This window comes from Hirundo rustica, chromosome 16, assembly GCF_015227805.2.
Source record: "Hirundo rustica isolate bHirRus1 chromosome 16, bHirRus1.pri.v3, whole genome shotgun sequence".
Taxonomy (NCBI): Eukaryota; Metazoa; Chordata; class Aves; order Passeriformes; family Hirundinidae; genus Hirundo; species Hirundo rustica.
In genome coordinates, this window is record NC_053465.1 from 5,427,678 (window position 1) to 5,443,180 (window position 15,503).

The 15,503-nt window shown below is 42.4% G+C and overlaps 2 protein-coding genes across 3 annotated transcripts in view; both read right to left on the minus strand.

The window, feature by feature from the left end:
- Positions 1-818: 818 nt before the first annotated feature.
- On the minus strand, positions 819-7,863 carry TCFL5 (transcription factor like 5). Its single transcript, XM_040080370.2, has 7 exons — positions 7,780-7,863; positions 6,732-7,498; positions 5,864-6,050; positions 5,156-5,315; positions 4,210-4,450; positions 3,655-3,796; positions 819-3,018 (listed from the first exon to the last, which is right to left on the minus strand). Exons 2-7 carry the CDS (start codon positions 7,463-7,465, stop codon positions 2,905-2,907), a joined length of 1,578 nt encoding a protein of 525 aa, XP_039936304.1. The 5' UTR covers positions 7,466-7,498; positions 7,780-7,863; the 3' UTR covers positions 819-2,904.
- Positions 7,864-9,788: 1,925 nt separating this feature from the next.
- The window catches only part of DIDO1 (death inducer-obliterator 1), a 48,222-nt gene continuing 42,507 nt past the window's right edge, over positions 9,789-15,503 (minus strand). The window contains exon 17 of one of the 2 annotated variants that reach the window (XM_040080218.2): positions 9,789-14,873. In XM_040080218.2, coding sequence (XP_039936152.1) covers positions 11,506-14,873 — 3,368 coding nt within the window. In that variant the 3' untranslated portion in view covers positions 9,789-11,505. The remainder of the gene's footprint in view (positions 14,874-15,503) is intronic. The other variant, XM_040080219.2, reaches the window with a different exon arrangement.

The following is a 15,503-nucleotide window of genomic DNA, read 5'->3' on the forward strand; positions in this document are numbered from 1 at the left end:
ATGGATCTTGAGGGTGCCATGTAAGCAGAGATCCCTGCAACATCCACAGCATTTGTAGCTTCTCTTGTTCTCTCCCCTTCCTGCTGGTGGCCCAGCTGCAGAGCAGAGCTCACTGTGGGAATTGTGTTTGTGATTAAAGGTGAGACTGGTGAAAAAGGAGATAAAGGACCCGTTGGCCAAGGTATCGATGGGCCTGATGGTGACCAAGGGCTGCAGGGTAAGTGTGGGGAAATGATTCAGTGCTCCTTCACTGAAGGGAAGGCCGAGGAGGGACAGCTCTGCATGCTGATGGCAATAGATTAGCATCACTAATTTAAAGGTGTGTGACCACTCTGAGGTTCTCCAGACCAAGGGAAAGGATGGTGCCTGCTTCCTGATGATTCCTTTATTAAAAGATTCAAGAGTAATTGAAGCAAGTTAATTAATGTCTATTAAAAACTTGGAGGAATATTCTTTATTTTGCTCACCTGTTAAAGCAGCTTTTCTAATTGGGATTACACCTGTACAATGAATAAACTGCAGGCACCAAAAGCAGGCTCTCCAGTCAGAGAATTTCATAAAGCCAAAATACTTACAACTGTGTTATCTTAAATTCTTCCACAAAATTTTATCATATTTATACCCCATTGTCTTTGGGTTAATTAGGGATAATTAATTAAACAAATACATTAATAATTTAATAATAATAATAAATAATTAGTAATTAATAATTTAACTAATAAAGTTAGGGATAAAAAAATCCAAAGCACATACTCCAGATTCAGGGTAAATTTATTGAAAACACCTTGTACTCAACAGGCCATAACAAGTGTGATGTACAGACACTCAAAGCAGATTAAGATCTCTAAAAGCAACACATATATACAGATATTAAAAAAAAGGAGAGATGGAAATATTTCATGTATCTTTTCCCCTCTCTTGTTTAGGACCACCTGGTGTGCCTGGAATTACTAAAAACGGCCGTGATGGTGCTCAGGGTGAACCCGGGCTGCCAGGGGATCCTGGGACTCCTGGCACTACTGGGGCTCAGGGAACTCCAGGAATATGTGACACGTCGGCTTGCATGGGAGCTGTTGCAGCATCAACTTCCAAAAAATCATAAACCAACAGTACAAGAAGTGAAGAAGTGACTGAATATTTAAATAAACAGTGCATTGTAAGAAAACAGAATCCTTCTAGTGCTAAAAGGACAGATGCTCCTTCTATTCTATTAAGTGGAGACTTTGACACAGTTCAATGAAAAAGAAAGCATCAGATGAAAACTTTAATTAAAAGATGCTTTATGAATATCTTTTCCTCCCCCCAATTATTTTCCAGAATTTTTACTGCTAAACAACCTCACCTTTCCTTCCTCCCTTTGCTCAAGAGACCTGCAAGAGGAAGCATTGCTCCTTTTTACCATCACCCCCCCGTGTACTAAAGATCACGACTTTTTGCTAAGAAAGTTTGAGCCTTTTCCATTGAATTCCTTGGTGCTGCTCCCACTGACTTCAGTCCTGCAGGTTTGTGCACTCAGACACGTTGTTAAGGCACTCAGGCACCGAGCTGCCTCTTCCATCAGCGGAAATCAGGCATTTCAGTTTCCTGTATTTTAACATCTGAACCTTCTGGCCTAAGGAATGACCATTGCTTAAGTCTGTGCTGCCAGTTAGAAATTTTCAGATTGCACCTCAAAATATTTGCCAAGACTAGTAAACAGTAATCCTCTTGCAAGCAAATTCTGCAAAAGGAGTAATGTAAATATTTTAATTTCCAGGGAAGAATTTTTGCATATTTCCATATGATAACGAAGGAAATGAAGTAACAGCATTTTCACGACCTCTACTTCAGCTATTTGCACAGTAATTATGATGGAACCCCACCTAAGAAAGGATGCTTTTTAAAGTGCAGCCAAAACCACCTGTATGAACTGTTGTAAAAATAAAAGGAGATTTTTTTTAACCTTTTCTTTTTGATGTTTTAAGTGTCATTATACAAGTCGAATTACTTTGGCTAAACTCCATTTTCCAGAACTGGTTTTACTAGGATTGTTTGGACATAAATTGCTGCACAATTGTTCTTATCCGTGATTTAAACCAGTATTAAATTTTGGTAGAACTTTTTATCATATTTTAAAAAATTAATAAAACCACTCTCAGCTCACACACAGCTCTATTTCTGTCCTCTATGCCAAAGCCTATGAACAAAGCATCATATTTCTCTTTAAATATAAAAATAGTTTGTGCATTTAAATATCTACTGTTTAAAATATGCCACTTTTGGTCTAAAGTAACAACACAAGAACCTGTTGGACAGTTGTGTGGCAGATATTAAAAATAATACTGAATTCAAAAATGCCAACACCATTACAGTACTCTTTGGAGTACTAATTATGTTAAATACGTATGCAAATGCAAAATTCATAATACAGTTTAGCAACTATGCACTTGTCCAAATAACCAATGCAATATTTACATTTGAAATGGAAGAATGGGCATTATATGGTAACTTAAGTTTCTTTTCACACTGGAAGAATGACTTTGCACCTAGCCATTAAAATAAAAGGCAGATGGATGTTCTACAACTCTTCCAATCTGTACTGCATCATCTTTTAAAAAGAAAGTAAAAGCAAACAATTAAATAGACCCCAAAGCAGGAAGACAACTGGATTTTGTATAACTAAAGGGTTAAAATACTTAGTCATGACATTTTCTTGCCGCTTCTGCTCCCAAAGCCCCTTGAACAGGGCACTGATTTCCATTGCTGGTAGTTAACTTCCATTTCCATTTGCAATAAAGAATGTTTTCTTTAAACTTCTATTTATATATATATTTACAAGTTACACTTCCAAATTCCTATTCAGCATGTAAATGGAAAGAATAAAACACAGTTTGGACTATTGCCCACTAGGGTGGGCAGATCAGGCTATTTGGTCTCCATGGCTGTGCGGTTCTCCTGCGCTGGACACATTACACAAGAGTCTGGTCTCCCAATTTTTAATCTCCTGCCTGTTTTACCACAGAACACAGTCTCAAATTCCTAAAAAAATCAAAATATGAAAGATAAATGTTATCTTTAATGTAGATATTTACCTGAGATGGATGCTTTTGTTTCATGAGTGCCTTCAAGAGGAAGGAAGAATGGCCATACCCATATCTAGAGCAGCAGGTTTTCCAATACACACCCTCCTAAAATTCTTGGCAGAGCCAGAATTACTCTGGAGCCGCAACTACTGCTGAGGAGAATGGGAGCTACTTTTAAGGCATGCAACCCTTTACCTCTGCCCACCCACTCAATACAGTGTGGGCATGTGGCTGTGATCCCCCTGAACTAACAGAAACCTGTGAAAGGTATAAAACAGAGAAAATGAAGGAGAGGAATGACTGAAGACAACCTCAATTTTATATTGTTGTCCAAACAGGATTATGCTCAGGAATTGGGTAACTAAAAAAAATTAATTTTAAAATCTGATTTGGAAACAATGACAGAGGACAGCCTGTCATTTCTCACTAGTGAACTCAAACAGCTGAAAGAAATGAAAAATAAGACTCATGGATATGGTGGGTCCTTCACAAACAGCACCAAGCAGAAGCTTTGCATCTCAGTTATACGTTATGACAGCTTCAAAACATTTTCCATTTCTATCACGACCAAAAATGAAATGAGATTTCAAACCTGCTTCAGGGAGTCGCCGTGCCTTTCCTGAATGTACTTGAGGAATGCAGTTGTCCATTGCAAAGTTGTTGCCTTGTCAGTGTCAATTGTGCAGAAGGGAACGAGGAGATTGAGCTCGTCACAACAAACCCGGATCCTGCGCCTGCAGGCAAACACCCAAAATTATCAACCACGGGCCAGAGGGAAGGGAAAAACACAGAAAACAAGAAGACTACTCACATGTGCTACTACCCATGGACTTTGGGGACTCCTTTTGTTTGCTATAAGCTTTGTGTGTTAGTTTTGTGACACACAAGTCACCTTATCTTTACAGAACAGGTGAAATGTTTTGAAATATTTTTGTTTGTTTACAGAGTAAAAACACAAAGACAACCACAATGAAAGAGATTTTTTTTTTCCTCTAACAAACACCAAACCCTCATCTCCTGCACTGTTTTTCTCTTGAAGCTAACACAAAATATGTCAAGTTTACATTTACTCCAGATAATCAGAGTATTGCATTACCAATATTTTAGGCTTCAAGAGGTGCTTCATGGCCCCTGCTCCCAGAATTACCTCCTGTCTCTCTCCAGGCGGTTGTGCCTTTCCCTTCTCTGGGCGCTTCCATCCTGGGAACCACTTTGTACCTGCACACTGGAGCTGGGCTGTGCTGACTGCCAGGGGCCCTGAGCAGCTGCAGTGCTCTGGTTGTTGTCCCGGGCGTTCCGAATCTCACCGAGAGGTTTGCGATCCATGTTTGGATCCAACAGATTTATTCGGCTGCAACTTCTGTTTATGGCTTGCTTGCATAAGGTGTCTTGTTGGAAAAATAAAGATGAAAAGAATCACCTGTTTAATTACTCTCTCAACTAACTTGAAAATAGTGATCATGGAAATTTTTTTTGGTGCTTTATTTATGTGGAATATTCTTTGAAGCTTTACTGCCAGCCTACATTGGTTCTTACAGGAAGACACTGCAGTAGATCTAAGGCACTGGTTGCTATTCCAAAATCCACACAGCTTCCATTTTCTCAGAGATCTCACTGAGATCCTGTCTGCCCTGGGTGAGCACTTGAGGCAGCTCTTAAAATGTTCTTCAGTTTGATACTGACTGGGTCTGCTGGATCAACCCCCTCTGCCATGGGGTTTGGTGGTGTTTGGCCAAAGCCTGGACTCAATGGTCTTGGAGGACTTTCCCAACCTTAATGACTCTATGATTCTAAAGAACCCAGCTGCTGACCCAAGGCCCAGATTTTCAAAGGCACTTTGTAGCCTCAAGTCTCCTCATTTCAAAGCAGAAGTGCTAAACAATTTTGAAAGCATAACTAAACCCATAGGTGTTGAACTTTCGTGGAGAAATCTAGCCCCATGTTGCCCATTGAGCATCTCTGCCATAAAAACATCACCTCCCACATTCATTAAAATCATATTAATTCCAGAAAAAAATATTCATATTCAGAAAAAAAAAAATTAGATTTGAAGACCAAGAGAAAACTAAGTGAAAGGAAGATAAATGGTTTACCTCCAACTTTAATCCAAACTTCCTCAGGCAAAGCTTTATTTATAGCACCTACTGTCTGTTTTGTGGATTCAACTTCCTGATAGAGAAAAGGGAATGTCTTGGGTATCCCAAGGTCTTGATGTTTGGCAGTTTCCAAAATAGTACAAGATGTTCCACAGGTCTGTGAAAACAAAAAGGAAACACTTACAGGACTATATACATTAAAACAAGAGACTATTTTGATATCTTTCTGTTAGCTTCATGAACTACTTCAGGCAGAATAAATCCCAAATATGCACAGCCATGGGGTTTTGACAGTGATGAATTTTGGGGATACCTCTGACATTTCTCAGGGCCATGCTATCACTTTTGCTTCAGAGGTTACTGCAAGTTGTGGCAGGGGAAATATGTTTATCATCAAAATAAATAAGAAAGAAAGGAACTACGGAAAATGGTCTCCTTGTCTTGCACAGATGAAACTGATGATAAACTGATAAACTCTAGGGAAAAAAAGAAATCTGATGGCCTACTGCTCATTACTGGGCCACACGTAATTAAAAGTGCCACAGAAGTGACCTGATTGTCTTAAAGATTAGTAAACAAATTGCATTACAGATCATTCTGATCATTCCTATTCAAACCCAGCCGCTCTACCACAAACCTTCAGAATTCCACCACACCCAGGGAAGTTACCACTATCAGCATTGGACCTTGGCAGAGGAGAGTTACCTGTGCTTGGGAAGGATTAGCACTTCCAGCAGCAGAACATGCATTCATGGTAAAGAACGGGTAAGTAAATGGTAAGGAATGTGTGGCAGGTGCAGCCTTATTTTTCCCTAGTGCAGCACACCTGTTCCCTTGCTGGTGAAGAGGAACACCCACCACTTCTGAGGGCTGGCGGATCAATGTCACTAAACTTCAAACAAAAACAAACACAGAAAACATACCAGGCTGACTGCTTGGAAATGAGCGCAGAAATAAAAGTACAGCTACAAATATTCTAGAAACTATCACCAAGAAACCACTTTCATTTACTGTAAACAGAAATCACAGTTTACTGCCCACTTCAGGGGCCAAATAAAAGAAAAGAAAAATCTCTCAAGGAGGTATTTTATTCTGTGCAGTAACAAGGTGCTTCACACCTCAATAAAACATTTTGTCAGCATATTAAGATAGGTACAGGGTTAGGCTGTAAAACAATACAATTTTTGCTCAAAGTTTTCCCCGTAGTCAGGCCTCCACATTACAACCCAAATCTATTATGATGATGATCAAAAATCTACTTTGCTTTTAGCAAGCTGCATATTAAAACTAGGTAATGTTATCTCACCTTTATTTACAATACATGTTATCAAGAATAAAGTTGTAAAGTAATTAATTTTGGAACTCCATGCTGTACCATTTATGCAATAAACAGAGGGGTCTAAGCTGAGCTCACTGGAGTCGCAGCCACGTTTGATGGCACAGTTTAACAAAGCCCAACCCATCCTTCTCATATATTAAAACAAGCACTATTCTTAGGCTTCACTTAGCAAATCACTTTTGAATTACACGATACATAGTTTAACAACATAAACTAAAAGTAATTGCAACACACTTGTTAAGAGTTACTCCAGATTCTTGGGGTTCTTGACATCTGGGGTTTTCTGTCGGGCTGCTGTTGAATCTGTCTTCCAACCGAGCTCTGACTGCAGGTTTAGATCTAACCTCTGGTGCCAGTGCCGAATTTTCAACAAATATGTTTTCCTTATTCTCCCCCAAGAAATTTTCACCCTGTTTAGCTTTTGCTACACTGCATCCCGAGACTTCTACAGAGCTACTACTGCTGGGCGCTTTCTCTCTTTGGTTCACAGGGAGGTTGGACTCGCTAAGTAACATCATCCTGAGCTCCTGCAAGTCAGCATAGCCCAGGTGAGGGTTAGAACTCGGCCAGTAGCTGTCACAAGGCAACCCTGACTGACAGGTAACTGGACAGACCGACTGGTTCCCAGAGCTGCTGGATGAGCCCCCGTCCTGACTGGTGCTGGGAGAGGGCTGCTGCAGAGGGGGGTCTGCAGAGGGGCCAGGCGAGGAGAAAGCGCTGAGCCTGGCTTCCACTTCACCTTCGCTACTCTGCGCCTCCGTGTGCGAGCAAAGTATGTGCTGCAGCTGGGTGTACTCAATGTCCATCATCTCCACCAGGCTGGCCTCGGGGGTGGAGAAGCCAAGGTTTTGCTCACCAAAGGAACTGTCACTTGAGCCTCCAGGTCCGACAGCAACGGGAGCGGGGTCAGCAACACTAGCTGGGCTCTGAGGAATGGTCTGAGGCTCCTCGGGGGCTGATCCTGACATGGCTACAGCAAACCTAATCAGTCACCAATGTCCCTTTCAACAGAAACCCATAAAACCTTCAACAATTGTCAGTACTAGCCATTTAAAAAAAAAAAAAAAAAAAAAAAAAAGGGAAAAAAACAAAAACAACAACAACAACAACAAAACCACCCAAAAAAGGCAGAAAAAATTGCACTTAACACTGATTGGCGAGGTAAGAGAGCGGGGACCAAGCTGCCGCTGGCTGGGTACCTGACACCCTGACCATGTCTCCCCCCCCGGGTGAGACCCTCCCTCCCCCTCCAGCACGGCTGCTCACGACAAACGGCCTTCACCTGTCCCCGCCCCGGCCTCGGCGGGGAGGCTGCGGGCACTCTGCGGCCTGGCACCCCCTGAGACAGCGCCCGGACGGCGGCGGGGCAGCCCGGGCGGACGGGAGCGGGGCCCCCGCGGCCGGGGGGGAGCCGTGGGGAGCCGGGGCGGGCAGGGCCGGGCAGGGCCGGGCGGGGCCGGGCAGGGCAGGGCCGGGCGGGGCGGGGGCGGGAGGGGACGCGCGGCCCCTCAGCCCGGCCGAGCGCTGCCCGAGCGCGCCGCGCGCCGCCGCCAACGGCTGCGCGTAACCGCCGCCCGCGCGCGGGGCCGCGCGCCCCGCCCCAGCCCCGCCCCCTCAGGGGTGAAATTGACCCGGAGCGGAACCGGGGCCGGCAACAAACGGCGGTGATCGGCGGGTACCGGTGTCGTGAGACCACCGGGGAAGAGAACGTGTGGCTGCAGTGTGTATTTACAGACGTACTTTTTTAGGTTCTGGACGCACGGTTTACTGTTTTAGCTGATTTGCCGTGCTTGGTTGGGTACAGGCCGTTATGCCAAATTTTAACTAATTAAACCTATTGGCTGCCTAGGCTACGGGTAAATTCTGTTACTTGGCTTTGTCGCTAACGGAAAGCTCATAGAGAGCAACGGCCAGGGCTCAGCTGCGCTGAGGGGACTGCCCCACCTGCACCAACAGCATCACCAGCGGCGCGGGGGAGGAGAACCAGGGCCACTCGTGCAAGAGGGAAAAGGCAACAAAACCAGCTGGATTAACGGGAAAAACCAACCGGATTAACGGGGATCGCCTGTCATTCCAGCGAGGGGCCCTGGGGCCGCCTCAGCCCCGACCCCCGCGGGGAGAGCCCGACCAGGGCAGCGATGGGTCCCCGGCACATCCCGCCCCGGGGTTCGGATGGGAAAACTGAGAGGAAAAAAGGTCCCAAGGCGGTGTGCGCTGCCGTTTCCATGAAATGCAGCCACAGTCCGACAGTCTCACTCGTGTCTTCCCTCTAGACACGTACCCAGAAATTTTAAACGCAGTTTTGTGCACATTGAACTCAATACAATTTCCTACTTCTTTATTCCTCCTCCACGCTTCCCTTTCAAATGCTCACAGTTGGAATACTACAGCCTTTTATAGATATAATAATATTTCTGCTTCTGTTGTTCTAGACTTTGCAAGGGTTTTTACAGAAAAAAAAAGATTTATCAAAATACTCTTTGGAATGGTAGCTTAGCACAAACATAGACAAAAGCTCAAAATAGTGTGTTCTTTCATGTTAATCAGAAGTTTGGACAAAGCCAGAGAATTGTTTTTCTCTTTCTTGCAATGCAGGGCAATCATTCATTACCATTTTTAGTCTCTGTAAATTGAGTTAAATTGTTATGTTGGTTTCAGCCTGGCTTTCACCGCCTGCTGCTGTGGAGGATACAGGAACCCCGCTGCAAATTCCAGCTCCAGCTGATTGTTAACTACATAAAGCTGTGGTTTGATAAAGTCACTGTATCTTTTTTGCCACTTGATCTCTGGGAGGATGGATTTAGCAATCCTAAACCATAAACAGATTCCCCAAACTACTAAAGAAGAATTTCCTAGAAGATGAAAAGCCACACACTTATTTCATTAAAATGTAAAGCAAAGAAATTCATAAATGGTGTGACCTAAATTAATACTTTTTCTTTTCTTCAGATTTTTTGATGCAAAAATCTTCAAATTCCAAGCACTCTGATTCAAATGGGAAAAAAAAAACCAAAACCAAAAAAACCAAACCAAAACTACAAAACAAACAAACAAAAAAACCACCAAAAAACCTTCAAAATAAATTAGGGGATGCCTTAGAACTGAGAAAAGAATCTTTAGCACAGATTTTTGGTATTCTTTAGAGGGCTCGCGATGAAATATTGGCTGGCTGTAACATCCTGCAAAATGTCTGTCATTAAACTATGAGAGAACAAAACCCGTGTGCCATTAGTTTCTCACGGTTTGTCGAGAAATAACAAAATGTCAACAATAATATACACATACACATTTAAGAAATGGACAACAGCTCTCTGTAGGTGTTTATTCTACTTACAGTAACAAAAACCTGTGAAGTCCCATATTTTAATGTACAGTGATATATTTTGCCATATAAAATACAATTTACAGAAATTTCTATCAAGTAAACCTAAACAAACACACATTTTGCATACTTTTATGTATGTCTTTAAATTAGAAACATCTCATTAAGAAAAAAAAATTTACACTGTATTCGATGTTTGCATTTAATACCATTTCTTTGCATGTTACCGTTTTCCCTCGGGTTCAGGACACAGATGATCCTTTCAGCCAGCAAATCCTGGATGTACAAGGACTTCAAGGATGCACAAATGTGACTGAGGTGACACACACCCTACCTGTAATATAGTCCTCAAGATGCAAAATGTTTACAGGAATCTAATTTTACATTTCCAAATCTATTTTAGCAGAATAGCAAAATATTTACCCAGCGGTTAATTTACACATTGAAATAAACTAATGGGGTTTTATTTCACATTTTAGAAATGACAAGCTTGAGGACTACATGGGAAGTAGTGATGTGATGTATTTCACTGTGAAAAATGTCCCTCTTCAATCACAACATGATGTACCACTGTAATTTAAACTTTAATGCAGCTGTATCTTTTTCAGTGGAGAGTTTTATATACACTGCCAGCCTAAGTAGGGCCTAACTAAAGAACAGTATCATTTATTTTTCAAGAGCCCTTTTTAGAATGAAAGAGCACTTCTATAATGAAAAGTTCAATCAAATTGGGACATTTCTTAAATCTGGGGAAAAATTCTGCAAAACCTAAACAAAACCAAAAAATGCTCCACTAAATCAGTTCAATTGAAGTAACAGGTTTAGTGGCCTATTTAACCAAATGCTCTTCCTTCCTTTGGTTTACCACTTTTTGAAATAAATGTCTGATGCTTTTATAAGTTTTGCTGGTTATAAAGGTGCTACTCTTGTGTTTTCTTTAATGACAGGTTTGTACACATGGAATATTTAAAAACTCATGAAAAATAACTAAGTATGACATGTTTCTTTGCTGTACACTTAACAGATGGATTCCAAACTCAAATTGTGTGTATATAAAAGGAAGATAGTGCACTTTAGGCTTATAACATTCCATTTTCAAGTCCTCCAGCAGTCACAAGTAATTATTAACACTGTTCTTTTGCAGCTTCTTCTTAAACACATGACCCTTCCATTGTAAAAGAAACATGACATCAACATTTTTAGTGTGTGCCGTACGAACAATTTTGACACCAAAATATCACGTAAGTGAGATGTAAAGGTATGGCTCCTCAGGTCTGGATTAAATTCTCCTATAAAATTACAATTCAAGTTACTGGAAAACATAACTTTATAATCTCAAAAAGCAATATGCTCTTCTTAGACTTTTTCCATTTCTGTACTGTAAATGGAAACTTTAAGATAAAGAGGCAAGTAGAAAAAAAACAAAATTTCAGTACAGGTAACATAGTGAATCTTTATAAGAAAAACATTATGCACAAAATGCAGCAAGTGAAAGTCCAATATGTTCTTGCTTTTCACCTATCTGATTATTTTCATTCACAGTTGTTCAAAAATTGCTATTTTGTCAGTACACTGGGTAAGGCTAGTTTTACAACAGAATTTTTTAAAAGGTGAGAATATGTACAGTATTTACAGGTGTGCAGTCCTTGCTGTGTTGCAAAAGTGTGGGAAGTATCAGTCAGAGTTCTATGACTGATTGCTGGAAGATGAAGCTTCAGTTTCCACTGGTTTCTGAGTTTCCTTCGGTGTTTCTGACTTTGTCTCTTTACCAATTTCCTTACTCTTACTCCTGTCTTTGCGATCTTTCCCTCTTTCCCTGTCACGATCTCGATCTCTGTCCCGATCCCTTTCCTTTTCCCGGCTTCGATCCCGGTCCCTGTCTTTCTCTCTGTCGCGATCCCTGTCTCTGCTTCTCGATCGCCCCCTATCACGTCTTCTGTAAGAGTCCCTCTCTCTATTTCTTGGCCTATCTCGGTCTCTGCTTCTTTCCCAGTCCTTACCCCGCTCTGAATCCTTGTCTCTATCTTTGTTTTGGCTCCTATCTCTATTTTTATCCCATTCCTTGTCTCTGTGTCTCTCCCAGTCCCTGTCTCTGTTCCAGTTTCTGCCACGGTCTCTTTCCCAAGGTCTGCCATGTTCTCGATCCCTTCGCCTTTCCTCAAAGCCTCTACCTTGGCGATTATCTGCTTGTTGAGGATCTGGCTGATCCAAACCCTTATCTTTATTTCCTCCCTCATATCTGTCTCTCTGTCTCCCTTCAAATGTCTGGCCTCTATAGTCAGGATTTTTGCCTTCTCGGAAATCAGATGTGGGCCACTGTCCTTCAGACTCGGGTCCTTGTCCAGACATATTGGAAAGAGACGCAGATGGTCCACCTTCCTCCCACATATCTTTTCTGTGAGTTGGTGGATGGCTTGGAAGGTCCAGGAGTGGTCTTGGGGGTGGTTTCATACCTTGTGGTGACTGACCCTGGTAATGAAATCTAGAAGGAGGTTCATCTTCTTCTGGAAACATTGGAGGTGTGCCTCCTCTTGGTCCTCCAAACTGATGTGGTCCTGGACCTCTCTGGTTGGAAAATCTGGGTGGTGGGCTCCCTCTCCTTTCTTCATATGGCTGTGGCAAAAGTCCCCTTGGACCAGGCATATGATTTGGAGCTGGACCTCTCTGCCCTTCAAATTGATTTGGGTGAGGCCCTCTTGGTCCCCCAAAATGACCTGGGGCTGGACCTCTTGGCCCTCCAAACTGAGGGCCTCCTCTCTGTCCTTTAAACTGACCTGGTGGAGGTCGTCTTTGACCTCCAAAAGGAAAAGCTGAAGGTCCTCTGTTTCCCATAAACTGAGGGGAATCTGGTCCTTCGAACTGTCCTGGAGGCCCCATCATTTCATCATATTGGGAATCTGAGAATTCCATTTGTTCCATGTGAGGTTCCCTATGATCTTCAAAATGAGATGGTGACATTCCTCTTGGACCACCATGATAAGAAGGGCCAGGGCCCCTATTATCACCAAAAAGAGGTGGTCCGTGCTGTGCAGAAAATAAGGAAGGAATGGGACCCTTTTGCCCTCCAAATCTTCCAGACTGAGGTCCTCTTTGCCCATCATTATTTGGAAAACCATGCTCTTCAGAGAACTGTGGTGCTGGCCCTCTAAAATTAGGTCCATGAGGTGCTCCAGGTGCATTGAGCATCATTGGAGGTCCCCCTTTCTGCCCAGACATAGAAAATGCCCGGTTTTCCTCAAAGTGCTGTGGGGGAGGTCCACCCTCACCCTGAACTGGTGCGGATTCATTTTGTTCTACAAACTGATGAGACTGAGGATTTCTTTGTTCATCATATTGCACTGATGAAAGACCCATCTCTGGTTCAAAGTGTCCAGCTGCCTTTTCCTGCTGGGGAAACATTGTATTTGAAAAGGAATCCCTTCCCATTGCTTCCTTCGACTCATTTGACCATGACACTTGATGCATATCTTGCAAAGATGGGCTGTCATTTGATGTGGATAAATTAGGCTGAAAAGATGTACTTGGAGGTGTTGGAAGCAGCACTTTACGTACAGGTTTGGAAGCAGAAGGATCTCCAGAAGATGTTTGATTCAAGTTTTCCAAAGTAACTTGAATTGTGTGTTCAAATTTGCTGTTAGACGTCTCTTTCTGGGGCACCGTAGGTGTTTGCTCACTTGAAACCCAGTTATCAGCAGTAAAACCAGGCTGAGTAGTGGAAATTAAAGCATTATCTTCCTTACCAAGTGAAGTCTGCAAAGCATTTGGAAAACTTGCCGGAGCGACTTCTCTAGAGGATATCTCATTCTGTACTACCTGCGGCTTTATTCGAGAATCAGCACTGTCATTCTCTGTCGCCATCCTTCGAGCCTGTCGAGGATCTCTGTTCTGCCTTGGGTCACAGCCCTGGTTTAAAACTTGTGCTTGGTGATTTAAAGATGAAGGCAAATCTACTTTTTGTGTAGCTTGCTGGTCCTGGTGGAATAATTCAGGCTTCATTAGGGAAGCTTTTGCTGGTGGAGGTGACATTAAAGCATCAGACACTGAAAAGTGAGCCATTGAAACACCAACAGCTGCTCTTTGTTGTCTGAGGGCTTCTTCTTGTTCCTCGAGCTGCCTTTTCTGTTCTTCTATTTGTTTGTTTAATTCTTCCAACATTTTTTGCTGTTCTACCAAGGAGGAGGATGAAGATAAATCAGACACAAATGAAGCAGGTATTTCTGAAGAATTGCTTTTACTGTCTGTATACATTTTGTTGGGTAAATCATCAACAGTAACTTTTGCTTCTTCCAAGATAGTTTCATCCTCTGGGTCATAGGCCTCATCCTCTAGTTCTGCTGTAGTAGATGGCTTTTCCACACTGTACAGTTTGTCACTTTCACCAGTCTGCATTTCAAAGGCTTTCTCTGGACCATATTCTTCCTCAGGATCATAAGGTCTGTCATCCTCCTCCTCTTCTATGGCTTTGTCCTTGGACATCTGCCCGAACTGCTGCACAATGGGGTCTAACAGAGGAACTGCTGACATCCCGCTATCTGCTGCAGCTTGACTTTCCTGACTGGAAGACTGAACAGTTCCAGAATCCTTGGCAAGAGGCTCAAAAGTTTTCTTTTTCCCAAAGAGGGTCTGCAGGATGTGCTCAAGAGGAGTGGCGGTTTTTGAGGACGCCGAGTGCGTGGCAGTGCTGCTTGCAGGAGCGGCTGTTGAAATTGGTGGGGTCACAGTAGTTGCGGGGCCACTTTTAATGGACGACAGTATTTTTAATACTGAAGGTGTCACAGCTGAGGCATCTGGAACGGGAAGTGGGGGTGGAGGTGGAGGAGGAGATCCAGGTGGTGTCGTACTCACGGTGGAGTCTCCTGAATAAAGTGTGTATTTTGGAGTTTTCTTCTCTTGTGAAGCTGGAGGCCCTTTAGAGAACAGCGACGGTTCGGCTTCCTCATGTGCTTGAATTCTGCTTCGCTTCTCCTCCATTTTTTCTGTCTCAGTGGCAGGACGTTTCCCCTTCTGACAGATTACCAACCCAAGGATTAAATTTGGCCGAGATGACTCAAGACCTGAAAGAGAACACAAAGACTGTATATGTAAAAATCTGATTTTTAATGATGCTTTCAGTAGAAACTTATTATTTTACAAAACGGCAGGTACAAAAATCATAAAGGTAATATTTTCTAAATTCCATCAGATCTGTTCATTTTTCATTAGTCCATAAGCATATGCATCTGTATTTCTTACTTTTTATGTATATTTTTACCTAAGTTTAAAAGTTTAAATTCCTTCCTCAATATTTTCAATAAAAGATTGCAGCACCAGGCATCTTTGTTAAAGTGTTTCTGCAAAAGTTCAAACCCAAGCAAGGTGTTAGTTTTGTAGCTTTACATTGTTCCTACTGTTCAACTACCCCCACCTCTCCTCCTGAAAAATCAAATATTTACATTTAGCTTGCAAATATGTACAGAGACACTGAAAAGTGGGAAAACCCGAGCTAAACATTGCCACGTGTCATATAATCTGTGTTAAAAGTCCACACTGACACCAATCTATAAATATTTTGTCTGTTTCCAAGTTAAACAAAAATCAATAATGGCAAAAAAGAGCACATCAAACAGCGTTTGGAAACAGCGTTAAAGCTGGCAATTACTCCCAGTTTGTTGTGTTTGTTTTCCAGACAGACATTATTTTAAGAG

What these genes read in the sequence shown, in the direction of transcription:
- TCFL5 (XM_040080370.2), bottom strand. Translation starts at nt 7,465, where the DNA reads ATGTCAGGATCAGCCCCCGAGGAGCCTCAGACCATTCCTCAGAGCCCA. An exon ending in TCTGGAGTAACTCTTAACAA is followed by an intron (nt 6,051 to 6,731) that starts GTGTGTTGCAAT and finishes TTTTGTTTGAAG; the next exon opens with TTTAGTGACATTGATCCGCC. An exon ending in ACGGCGACTCCCTGAAGCAG is followed by an intron (nt 3,019 to 3,654) that starts GTTTGAAATCTC and finishes TGATTTTTTTAG; the next exon opens with GAATTTGAGACTGTGTTCTG.